The sequence below is a fragment of the Fukomys damarensis genome, unplaced genomic scaffold, assembly GCF_012274545.1.
Source record: "Fukomys damarensis isolate Sample0158 unplaced genomic scaffold, DMR_v1.0_HiC HiC_scaffold_33, whole genome shotgun sequence".
Classification (NCBI taxonomy): Eukaryota; Metazoa; Chordata; class Mammalia; order Rodentia; family Bathyergidae; genus Fukomys; species Fukomys damarensis.
In genome coordinates, this window is record NW_022900945.1 from 26,626,793 (window position 1) to 26,640,366 (window position 13,574).

Below are 13,574 nucleotides of genomic sequence, written 5' to 3' on the forward strand. Positions count from 1 at the left end.
CATTCATCATATAGAATTTGTAACTGTACATGATTTATCTTGCTGCTTCTTTTTATCCCCATTCTTCTCTTTCCCTTTGACTCCTCTGCCCCCCCTTATTTACAAAAGCCTTGTTTTCATTTTTTCCTTCTATTCTCTTTTTTCTTAGAAGGTTCTTTGCCTTGTTCTCTGGCTATCTTTCCAGTCTCACTGCTTGTCATTCTCTGCCTTACATTTTATGTTCCAGGGGCATTAACCTCACTTATGCATTGAACTCTTCATAAATGTCACTTTTTTCTTAACTTTCTTGCCTTTTCTCATTAGATCTTCTCCTAGAATCCCCAGGAGTTTCTAGTTCCCCAATTCCTGGTTCACCTCTTTAAGGTTAGTCAGAGAAAAACTGAAGTTTTAGCTTTCACTCTCTGGAGACGGTACTCTACATAGCTCTTTTGTTTTTCTTAGCATGTCATGTTATGTAAAAGTGTCTATATATTTTTCTACATCATTCACCTCTAAACTTTTGATTGCTCATCTTTGAAAAATGTTTGAGCATGTACCTGCACAATTATTTATAAATTATGTACATGTAATTAAGTATCAATGAGGCCTTTGATAAGAAAAATACATGTAAGTATTAATGGTTTCATCCTATATCTTAAACTAAGTGTGGATTTCTTAGTTTAGGAACTTAATAGTTATCTGAACTCAGTGTTTTCCATCCTTTGTGTCTGTGCATCTTTTCTTAACCATTGTCACATACTGTAGATTGCTGTTTATTACAGTACATAAATGTCTCTTGAGTATGGTCACACCTATATTTCTTATGCTCCTAATCCGTTGCATAATGCCTAACAAATAGTACACAATTGTTTGTGGAATGGATATAAAGTGAATTGAGTAAGTGGGATGAACTGATACCAATCTGAAAATAATTATACAGTGATTATTTTTTATTTCTTTTTAGTATTTATTTGAGAGATGGCAAGGCCATTTATCTTTAAAATGCTTATTTTTTAAAATGGTGCATCTCAAATTATTTGTAATGGACTAATTTCTCTTTAGTTTTCAACCCATTTACACTTTTTTCAATCTATAAATGCTTTTGCAAAATTCAGTAAAAATTAAATGCTAGTGAGCCAGACACAGTGGAGCACAAATGCAAGAGGCTGAGACAAGTTCAAGGCTTGGTACATAGTGTGACCCCTGTCTTCCCTGTAAATAAACAAACTAAAGAATGCCAAAAAGCAGAAAATGAAACACTAGGAAAATGGCATATAGAGACATACAAAGTGTAGACCTTTATTATTAGATTCAGCACACATCCAATTACTCTTCAGAGTCTGTGGACCTTCAGTGGTCCTTGTACCATATACTTTAAGGAGCATGGAATAAAGATGATAAATGTTTTATCTCATTTAATTCTCCTAAACCTATGGAGGTAGGCACACTTGGCACTGTCAATGAGAAACTGCCGAAGGTCACATAAATGCTAGGGAAAGCAGACTTGATTTAAACCCATGCAGTCCAGTTTGGCTCTAAAGTCCAAAGTTTGCCCCTGATTTCATAGATTAAATGAAGTAGCATTTTAGTTAAAGAATGTTAAGGAGAGACATAGATGCAAGCAAAGATAATTACAAGTCAATATAATTTGTTTAGGAAAGAAGTTAAGAGGTCATAGAATGATTTTCTTATAACAAGTAAGGTTATGGAGGATAGTGACCAACTTTTATCCCTTTAGTGATTCTGCATTTGCTTACATATTAGTATTAATATCCCCAATTTGCAGAACAGAAGAGTGATGGTTATTTATTTGAAATGTGTCTTTGTGTCCTTAGTTTCGGATACTGAGTACTTTTTCATATTCTTTCTCATTTCTTATTTAATAGTATAATCAACCAAATTGTTGTGTTTACTCATATAACACAAAAATAAGCTGTCTTTCATATTAGTATTTTAAGAACAAAATGTCATGATGATGTATTTGTTAATGATCATATTGCTATTTGTTTTATAGCATAAATTCTTGACTTTATGAATTTGGAAACTTCTAGAATGTACAAATTTAAACAAAGTATTATTTGTAAATTTATAACTTTCTAAAAAATCTCTTCCTGTAGAAATCTGGTTAAGAAGTACTGTCCCAAACGTTCATCCAAAGATGAAGAGCCAAGGTAAATTATATACTGCTTTATTATTGCATTAAAAAATTAAAAACTTTTCTGTTAATGTTTAGTAATGTTGACTTTTTTGTGAGCATATTTTAAAAGTGTTTTATTTAAAAAATCAATGTTTATGAAAGAGAAAAGTACTGTTTAACTTGTAAGGATAAATCTTGATCAGTTTTTTAGAATAGGTCAAGTGGGGATTTCCAAGTAAGATGTATATTAAGGCTCTACTTGAATAATTTAAGTCACCAAAATAAAAGGTCTTTCCCCCACACTTTATTTAGTGGTTGTCAGCTTTTAGGGTGTTGCTTTTATTCTAGGTGATAAAACAAGTTTGGTTGGTTGATTTAAAGGGATAATGAAAATGGATGAGATTTTCAGGGTAAGTTTTGAATGCGGAATAAAAGATTAGGAATTGCTTATGAGCTTTTTGGCAGTTTTAAGTAGGAATATGTAGATAGCTGTAAAGTGCAGGAGAAAAGAGAGCATAGACTTAACAATTTTGCATATAATTGTCAGTTATTAGGATTCTCAGGTTTGCTGTTAATGGAGTCCTGTCTGAGCTGTCAGCCTTCAGTTGTGAGAGAGTATTACTTCTTGTATTCCAAGTAGATATGTACATTTTAACACAATGATTTTCTTTCTCTTTTTCCCTCCACGCACATTTTTACCCTTATTTTTGACCCCTTTACTAAACCCTCTTTGGTGCTAACTATAATGGCACTTTACTCCCATTCAGGATGTGGGCAGGCATACAGGCAGCTGCATCCAGAGCTGATAGCAAAGTTGTTCTGTAGATCAGCCAACAAGCTGCATTTGAGTGGTATGATTGGCAGGTTCTGTCCTCGAGAGCAAGCACATCACCTCTGCAACAGGTTCAGCTGCCAAGCCTAGGAATCTAACCAAGTTCATTCCCAAGTTCAGGCCAGTCAGTTGGCAACCTAAGAGATTCCAAAAGAGCCTGCAGGTAGTATTCTTATTATTTTTTGATCCCAAATATCCCTTTATATATAAATTAAAAGCTACTCGAAGATACATCAAAATGTACAGCTTAAGCTTAATGTAGGATTCTTTCCATACAAAGTTAATTTAGAACTAGCAGTTTGGATTTAGGTTGAGTATATTAAAATTTGTCAAGTGTTAGGCTTAATTATACCTTACCAAAATATTTGTAATGAAAAGAAAAATAAATTTCACCATTTTTAATGTTTTTGCCAGGTTTACCTCGTGTATAGCCTTTTTTAACATCCTTAATGAGTTAAATGACTATGCAGGACAGCGAGAGGTAGTAGCGGAAGAAATGGCACACAGAGTTTATGGTGAATTAATGAGATACGCTCATGATCTGAAAACGGAAAGAAAAATGGTAATTCTTATTCTTATTCAATTATAATAGTTTTATGAAATATTTTCACAAATAATTATTTTGCTTTTAAGAATGTGTGTTCAGCATAAATGGATTTCCTGCTTTGTTACATTTCTTCTAGTCTAAAAATTTGCTGCAAGATATTCTTGCTAATTTATGAGCCCTCTGGGTTTAAGACCATTTAGTGAAGTATAGCCCATGGTTCATATCTGGCCTACTGCCTATTTTTGTTCTGTAGTTCCCACAAGCTAAGAATGGTTTTTTAAATACATTTAGATGATTGAAAAAAAATATTAAGAGAATAAATATTTTATGGCATGTGAAAATTATATAAAATTTAAATAGCCAAAGATAATGTTTTATTGGAAACTCACATTCATTAATTTACATATTGTCTGTGACTGCTTTTGCTTTACATCAGCATAGTTGAATATGTGACCTGGAAATTTAAAAATATTTATGACCGTTATGGAAAACCTTTGTTAAATCAGACATGGTGGCTCATGCCTGTAGTCTTAGCCCTCTCTGGAGGGTGAGGCGGGAGGATCACAAGTTTCAGCCCATCCTGGGCAACTTAGCAACTTAGTGAGGACTTTGTCTCAAAATAAAAATTAAGAAGAGCTGGGGATATAATGCAAAGGCCTTTAGTTCAATCCCATTTTCAGAGCAATCTGTGTGTGGTTGGCTCTATCCTGTAATCCCAGGATCACAAATGTGAGATCAGCTCAGTCAATTTAGTGAGACTCTGTCTCCAAAAAAAAAAAAACGATCTGAGGATATAGCTCATTGTGAAATCCCTGAGTCTAATCTCCAAAACAACAACAAAAAACTAATTAACAAATGCAAACCTTTGTTAACCATTCCTGAAGTTATTTTTATTTCCCTCAATTTTACATCTATTTGAAAGGTTATAATTAAAATACTGAAGTAATATGCTATAAAATGCATTTTAATTGAATTTTATTTACTGTGTCTTCATAAAGTTATATAATTAGTATCTTAAACAACTGATAAGACTTTTCGTAACTTTATGATTTAGTATTTAAAATGTATTATTTTTGTTTGTTTTGTTGGTGGTGTTTATAATCTCTAGCATCTCCAAGAAGGACGAAAAGCTCAACAGTACCTTGACATGTGCTGGAAACAGATGGATAATGTGAGTTACATTGTTTTTCATGGTTAACATAAGATTTTGGTCACCCATAGATTACCCCTAAATTCTGTTAAGGTTTACATCTGAGTTTCATATTTTCAGTGTATTCATAATTTGACACTTTTTTTGGCATGGTAGCCAGTAAAGTGTAAATGGAGGATATAAGGTCATTTTTCTTTTTTTCCCATATAATTCTGTATTACTTGTATGAACGCTCTAATGTTTTTATTATTCTAAACATTTAGAGAGTTTCTTTTGGACTTTTGAGTATAGTTACTGTAAAATAATAGGGGATAGAAGTAGACTAATGGTGATATATTGTGGAAGACCATTTGATACTGAAAAAAACCAAGATATTAGTTCTACCTTTACTTAGCCTTTGATTTCTCTTGACTTCATTTTTAACATGGGAAAAATGAAGAAATCAAACTAGGTTATATGAAGTATTTCTTCCAGTTCAGTTACTGTATAATTCTATGAATTCTCCTAATATAGGAAAACAAAAAGCAACAACAAACTTTTATAAGACAACATTATAAAAATGTAATAATTTATTTAAAAATTATCCTAAGTGGGCCAGGGATTTAGCTTATTGGCAGTGTGCCTGTCCTGCAAGTGCAAGGTCCTGAATTCAATCCCCGGTACCAAAAAAAATCCTTTTTTTTTTTCCTAAGGTACTTGTTAATGTAGTTTTTCTTCAAGGTATTGGTATAGAATAATTGGAAAAACAAGATGTCTACATGAAATCCTATAATCTTTATTTAAAATGGTGTATTAAATGATATTATGTATATTCTAAAACATTCTTTTTTAGTTATGAGTAGTGGCACACACTTGTAATCCCAGCACTGGGAAGAAAAGATACTCTCTTTTAAATCTTCAGTTTATCAAGCAGTTTGTTTGTTTGTTTGTTTCTTTCTTTCTTTTTTGGTGGTGGTGGTGGGGGGGTGCCAGGGATTGAACTCAGGACTTTGCGCTTGCGAGGCAGGAGGCTGCACCACTAAGCTAAATCTCTGGCCCTATCAAGCAGTTTCTTTTTAACTAATTAATTAATTTTTTTTCCCTCCCAGTACCAGGGTTGAACTCAGAACCTAGTGTTTGCAAGGTGGTGCTGCACCACTGAGCTAAATCTCTGGCCCCAGGCAGTTTCTTTTTTACTAATGTATTTTTGTTATGTACAATATATTCCTTGAGAATTTGCTGAAGGAAATTTGTTAGTCTGTAATTGTTAGAAAAACAACTTTGAGATTTTAAAAACTCATGCATATACTTGCAATATTTTCAGCCTTTCTTTCCTTTTAAAAAATGCATATTCAAGAGCTGGGTGACACACACTTGTAATTCCAACACTTAGAAGGCTGAGGCAAGAGGATCACTGCAAATTTGAGGCCAGCGTTGATGATATAGAATTCAAGGGCAGTCCGAACAACTTAGTGCAACCCTCACTTAACAAGAACAAAAAAACCCCAAACAAAACAAAGATGCATATTCAGAGTTTAGTTAAGATTCTGTTATATAACTGTTACTGATAAAAGATTCTGTCACCAATGCTGATTAAGAATTCTTAGGTATATTAATAGTCGCTTCATTTTTGTTTTGATTTTCTAATTGGTTTCTGCAAGACTTTTAGGGAGTATTTTTATTGATTAAATTTTAATTGCATTCACTAGCATCTTTAGTATCTGCCTCCTAATGAATGTGTGTGTGATTCTGTGTTTACATTTGCACAAGATAATAGACTCCTACACTTAAGAGATATTGACTCCTTTAACAATTAGTGTTGACAGAATCATTGTGGATAATGTGTTCACTTGCCTTTAAAACAATGGTGCCATGCTTGCCTGGCAAGCCACAAGTGCCTAGTTCGATCCTTGGTAAAACAGAAAGAAAACAAAAAACAATTAGTAGTTATTAGGAAAAAGTTACAAAAGTGATAAGTAAGAAGAAGCTTCAAAAATATAGGGATATTTTCTTCAGTGCATTAATGATACTATGGAAAAAAAGATGAGTTCAACCCTACTCAAGTTTATTGACAGCATCCTTTACATGTACTGGGCCCTGGATATAAAAAATATGACATGGTTCTAGTTTTTGTGGTGCCTGCAGTCTGGTGAAGGAGACCTGCAGATATAATTTGTTTAATATTTAGAAACAAATACAGGATCCTGTTCTTTAGTTGTCTCTTTCTATTTAGCCAAGAAAATAAAATTGTAGAATTTCTAATAGGATTGAAATAATTTAGAGGACGTATAAGAACTGGGAAAATAGATTGAGTTAGTGGTAGAGTATTGAAAAAAATTTTGCGGGGGGGGGTAAAAGTTAATCCCAGAATAAACAAAATAGGCTGCACTGGCATTTAAGACGAGAACAGAAGAAGGTAACCTGTGAAGGGGATCTTGAAGGAACAGTTGTAGATTAAGAAGTATCAGTGATGCCAGATCTATCAGTTAGGAGTTTCCAGGTAACCGATCATATGTATTTCTACTAACAGCTCCAAAATGGAGCAGTTAAGAAATTAAGTAAGTAATTCAGCAGTGGTACCAAGGCTGAATGACCTTTCTTTCTGTCTGTCCATTTTGCCATCTTGATCATTTTGGCTGGTTTCTTCACCCTTTTGCCTGATCATCCTCATTTAAGCTGCACCCAGAGACAATGATTATTTATTTACTAACTGTCCCTTTTCATCAGGGAAGTAAAACTTTCCTAGAAAACTCCCAGTAGATTTCCTCATGGATACCATTAATGAAATTAGCCCAACCTGTGGGAAGGCTGGGGTTAACAAGTGATAGCTGTTTTCAGCCTCTGTTAGGAGGCAGGTGGTTCTAAGCATGAAGAAAAGAATCTCTTATGGAGTGAAGCCCTGTACTGTATAATGATATACTGTCTTTTAGTGAAACAGTATTTTCAGTTCTGTTGATATACTTTAATTCTATTGATGTAGCATATAGCTACTCAGTTTGAAAATATTCTCTGAACAGAGTTGCAGAGAATTAAGTGTGGAAATTTAATCTTAATTTTCATAGGAAAATGACATTCTGTTATTGTGCTTACCCAGATATTTTTATGTGTTTTGAATAAATTGTAGGTGTAACATTTGGGGGGTCTCATATTAATTGAAATACTAAGTAAGGTCTATATTTAAAAATTTATTTAAAAATTTCAAAGCACATTTATTTGATGCAAATTATAGAGTATATCTAGTTTTAACTATATGTCAAGCTAACTATATGTCGGAAATCTTTTAACTACAAATCCCTAGATGAAATGATTTTTATGGTGGGGGATTTAGCTCAGTGGTTCTACCACCTGCCTTGCAAGCACAAGGACCTGAGTTCAATCCCCAGAACCAAAAAAAAAAAAAAAAAAAGATTTTTAAAAAGTTACATTTTAAACTGTTAGGTACTTGGAAGAAAAATCTCTGTTAGGAACCTAAGGGTAAACAAAGACAGTAGTCAATATATGAATTCATACAATGGCATTTGGAAAAATGGGGACAGTGATGTTGGACTATGGTGGTGGTTTACTGGGCATATTTGCTAAGGACTTGTAGTTTAGTATATAGGGACAATAATTATGTTTTAGCTGTGGATATTGTTGGAAGCTGGGACTGAGACCCTTCTGTAAAATTTGAATCTCTGAAGGACTAAATCTTTAGCAAAAAGTAGACTAAGACCCCTGTCCACTTGCCAGGGGTCACATCAAAGAAATTTATCCCTTTCTGAAGGTCAGTGGGAAGGCACGTGAGAAACTTAAACTCTTGACCTTGTCATCACGATGTTTGGGTTCCAAATTGGGACTGTTAATACAGTTTTGTAATGTTCAAGACAAGACATTGTAACTGGTTCTGAAATGGTCAGGTAATTACAAAATGTTGACCTTTGTTTTCTTCTTCTGATTGCCTAGAATACAGAGAACAAGGCATATATTTTCTAGGTAGGAAACTGAAAATTGGAAAAGCTTTCTCTGGGGGAATCGAAGTAGCTACAGAAGGAAAAAAAAAAAAAAAGTACAGATACTGCTATGAGTTCCCAAGGAAACTCCTGGGTGTTTTACCTGAGAAAGACCAGAGATTCCCTACCTACAGAGATTTCAGTCATCTTTCTAAAGAAGAGTATACAGGGCTGAGCATGATGTCGCGTACCTATAATCCTAGGATTCTGGGAGGCTGAGGCAGAAGGATTGTATGTTTGAACCTAGGCTAGGATATTTAGCAACCTTAGCAAGATCCTGTTTTGAAATTAAAAGGTCATTGCATAGACTCGAGGGATATGGCTATGGCCCTGGGTTCATTCCGCAGTAACACACACACACACACCCCACCCCATGGCCCTGGGTTCATTCCACAGTAACACACACACACAAACACACACACACACACCCCATCCCAGCACACATCTATTTATTTTCAAGGAACCCTTGGCATTTAAAGAAAACATCTAATATGTATATCAGAGACCAAAACTAAGATAGCTAATATTCAGAAAAAAAGCAATTTAGGAGAAACCATGACTGTGAAAGAAATTGAAGCTTAAAAACATAAAAGCCTGAGCATAGTGGCAGACATTTGTAGTCTTGGAGGCTGAGACAGGAGGATCAAAAGTTTGAACCTAGCCCAGGCAATTTAGCAATTTAGTGAGAAAAGGAATGGAGGGAGGCCTGGGATGTAGCTCAGTGAAGATTTTAGGTTCAGTCCCTAGAACTGTAAACAAAAGATAGATAAGGAAAACACCCAAAATTGTTACTAATATTCTCAAGGAAAATAGAGAAAAATAATACATCCATGAAATAAAGCTAAGGTACTATTTATTTGGTACTTTTTTTTTTTCTTTTTTCGGCAAGAATCTTGCTATGTAGTTTAGGCTGGCCTTAAACTCACTCTGTAGCCCAGTCTGGCCTTGAACTCAGGCAGTCCTCCTGCCTCAGCCTCCCAAGTGCTGGAATTACAGATGTGTGCCACCACACCTGGCTTGTTAGCTAAGGTACTATTTAAAAAGGAACATATAAAGAATTTTTACAACTTTATGATAGCAGAAATGGCAATACCTGTAGAAAAGAAAGTTACAGTTGAAGAAATCTCTCAAAAAGTAAAATGACAGAAACTGAAAATGTAAAAAATATATATAAAATTAGAAGACTCATCTAGTAGGTTTAATTTAAAAAAAATATGCATCCTTAAAACAAAGAAAACAGGCAAAAATAAGTCAAGAAAATGTCCACTAGTTGTAGGACTTGTTTCTACATGGAGAGGATTTCATAGGTGCACAGCATAGTGACTCCAGGTCACAGCCTTTTATCATGAAGATTTCACATAGGAGAGAATGCAATCCCACTACCCACTGGAGAGAACAAAAGAAAAAAATGTGCTTTGTTCAATGAATCAGGAATGAAAATGGGATTGGATGCTCATAGGAATCCAGTAAACACTAATAATTACTTGTAAATTTTGATTTTCAAATTTCATCAATTAAAACTGATGGTTAAAAAAAAAAACTGCTGGTAAAGGGACTTCTACTCAAGGAAACTCAAAAAAATTATCTCTCACAAACCTTGTAAGAAGCCACTGCTAAGTGTGTTCTAGCTGAACGAGTGAGGAATTGACCCTAGAAAGGGGAAAGAATGGAACTAGGAAATAGGAGACCGGAGTAAGACAGAGGTTGAAGGAATCCTCAGGATAATAGGGAAGGGAGATCCCAAAGAGACAGTGCTGCAGTGGAGGTGGGGTGGGGTGGGGAGGGCTGCTTCAGCAGAGGGGTGGTTTGCTCTGGGCGGCATTATTGGCCAAAAGGAAAATTGTAGCAGTTTACTCCGTTTTAACAAGCAGTGAAGATTCGAGTACCTGGAAATACGAATTTTTTCTCATTTAAATTTTCTATTTAAATAGGTTAACATAGTCCAGATATATTGGAGGGCGACAAATTGAAGGACTCCCTGAGCTTCACGAACTCTAGTGCAAGCACTGCAGCTGTGCACTGTGCTTCATTGGTAACAGGTTCAAATTTAGGCAGGTTAGAAGCCTTTGGGAGATTGAATCATGAAAGTAAAATTGATAGAATTCTTAATGTGTTAGAATTATCTATGAAGAGATTTAATAAAAAACTGGGTTGAATGAAAGTAAGTGTCTTGAAAGCTAGGCTTAGCTCCAAAAACATGGCCCAGTTGCCAGTAGCTTTTCCAGAGTAGTTTGAATTGGATAAAAACATTTTTAAAATCTGAGTCTGGGCCAGTGGTATTTCAAGGACATCTGACAGAAGCAGCATAAAACCATTTTGGAGGGACACTTCCACTTCTCATGGTAGGCTAAAATCCCATCCAAAAAATATAAAAGTCAACCAGTGAAACAAGACACATCAAGCCAAAAAAGACCTGCTGAAGATGAGCTTATAATAAAAACTTACAAATACCTTTTAAAATTGATAAAGATAGATAAATTGAGATATGTTAGGGTTTTTTTTGTTTGTTTGTTTTTTTGTTTTTTTTTGATACTGGGGATCGAACTCGGACCTTGGGCTTGCAAAGCAGGCAGTGGAACCACTGAGCTAAATCCTTGGCTCCTGAGATATATAATAAGTATTAACTCAATCATGCTTCTTTTCTTCACAGACTGTAACATCTGTTATTTAAGGCAAAAATACATGGTTGTAATAATAAAAATTAGTTTCTGATTTTGAAAGAACAAATTTTACTTTTAGTGTGCAGTTCATTTGTATACAATAAAAAGTGGCGACATTTTAAAGTTTCTACTTAAATGGTTTAAGTGTAATTTTATTTTCTCAGTGTGACATTTTAATTTTTTTTAACAGAGTAAAAAGAAATTTGAAAGGGAATGTAGAGAGGCAGAAAAGGCACAACAGAGTTATGAAAGATTGGATAATGATACTAATGCAACCAAGGCAGATGTTGAAAAGGTAAGAAACAATATTTTGATACCAAAATATTATTTGCATAGGAAAAGAATCCAACCATTTGTATCAGTGTTAGAACTTCTTCAGGATACATCGCCTCTAAATCTAAAATATACAAATATTTTTTACTGGTCTTTGAAGGTAATGTATTATTTAGTTTATTGTACTCTTTTAGCTGCATTCAAAATACAGAGGCAAGAAATAGTTGCTACTGGAATTGAATTTCTGTCCTATTCCAAAATAGGACAGAAAGCAGATGTATCTATAAGGTATATCAGTAGGGGTTAGTGTGGATTGCCAACTTCACAGAATATGATGAAATTGTCAAACTGTCAAAAATATATTGTACTAGGTATTTATTTTGAAAAATAGAATCTTGGTAACTGATTATGGGCTACATGTTTATACGATGACTTATTGACAAGCTTAGCTCTGGTAACTGCTGCTTCTTAGCTTCCCCAATCCCATTCATAATGCTCTTAGAACATTTGAAGGTGATAATACTAAAATGATGGAGTTTTGAAATATAGATGAACCTTACATTGCTGCATACACTAAAGGATCACCATTAATTATATTATCTCCTTTGGATTTTATGGTTCCCTAAAGGATTGAATGAGGAAAAAAGTGAGAAGGGAGGGACAATTTATTTCCTGCCTTCCATTTTCTTTGCTAATTAAAAAAAAATGGAAACCTTAAATTTATATCAATTCCAGGTTACAATTTAACTAGTCTTCTAGCATAACTCATGATGCTTGTATATTTTTTACTTTATTTTCAATGACTTAAAACTTTGATAGTAAGTTCTCTATAATTAGAAATTATAATTTCAGGGAAATCTTATTTTTTAAAGCTGTAACATTTTTCTTATATTGACTTCACTCATCTCTTGGCTTTTGAGATACTATAGAAAAATATCAGATCTATTTGATTTTCATGATAGCTTTGGATACTTGGAGTATATTCTCTGCTTCTAGAAGAACCATTATGTTTCAACTATTCCACATATGCAGTAGCTTCATTATCTTTCATTATGGTTACTTCTTGATGCCCTTTAATTTGTCAATTCTCTACTTAAATTAGTGTTTTGAAATTGCATATAATAATCTAGGTATGATCTGATTTCTTCTAAGTTTGATTACCTCCCTTATTTAAATACTGAATTTATGTTAATAGAGCCTAAATGTATATGGACTTGGGCAACCACGTTGTTTGGATTGGCTTCTATTGAGTTTATGGTTATCTGAAACCCTCTTGTTTTTTCACATGTACAGTACAATATATATCTCTCAGAATTTATACAGTGTTTTTTGTTTTGTTTTGTTTTGTTTTTTTGCTACCAGGGATTGAACTCAGGTCCTTGCACTTGCTAGGCAGGTGGCAGAACCACTGAGCTAATTACCTAGCCCTATACAGTGTTTAATATGTACATCTGCATCAGTTATTAGATTTGATCCTGCTATTAAGATTTTTAGAGCCTGATTTTTTTGGGGGGTATGGTTTTTTGTTTTGTATTTTGAGACAGGGTCTCTCTATGTAGTGCAGGGTAGCCTTGAACTTGTTATGTAGCTCAGGCTGATCTTGACTTGTGGTCCTCCTACTCTGACCTCCTGGAGTGTGGAGATTATAGGCATATCCCACTACTCTGGCCTACATCCTGATTTTGATTATGATACTAATTTTCTTCCCAGAATTATGCCATACACATAATTGATCAGTGTATTTCATTACTTGATAAACATTTGGGTTACAACAATTGTAAAAAGCACTATGAGAGACTTCTTTTAAGTTAACATTAACTCCTTAAGAACTTCAATGATGCTGGGCATGGTTGTGCACACTTGTAATTCCAGTGCTTTAGGAGGCTGAGGCAGGAGGATTGCAAGTTTGAGCCCAGCCTTGTCTAATTTAGGAGTGTAGTGAGACCCTGTCTCACAGTTTCAAAAAAGGGCTAGAGATGTAGTTCACTGCAAAGGCCCTGGCTTTAACCCTTAGTACTGTAAAAAACA

General features: G+C 34.4%; 1 protein-coding gene across 4 annotated transcripts in view; it reads left to right on the plus strand.

Annotated features, from left to right (window-relative positions):
* Fnbp1l (formin binding protein 1 like) overlaps positions 1-13,574 on the plus strand; it is a 101,545-nt gene that overhangs the window by 51,131 nt on the left and 36,840 nt on the right. For all 4 annotated transcript variants that reach the window (XR_780537.3, XM_010625772.1, XM_033758234.1 and 1 more), the window contains exons 3-6: positions 2,097-2,150; positions 3,363-3,510; positions 4,604-4,666; positions 11,464-11,568. Coding sequence is in view for 3 of the 4 variants with exons in the window: in XM_010625772.1 (XP_010624074.1) it covers positions 2,097-2,150; positions 3,363-3,510; positions 4,604-4,666; positions 11,464-11,568 (370 nt within the window). In the remaining variant the exon portion in view is untranslated. The remainder of the gene's footprint in view (positions 1-2,096; positions 2,151-3,362; positions 3,511-4,603; positions 4,667-11,463; positions 11,569-13,574) is intronic.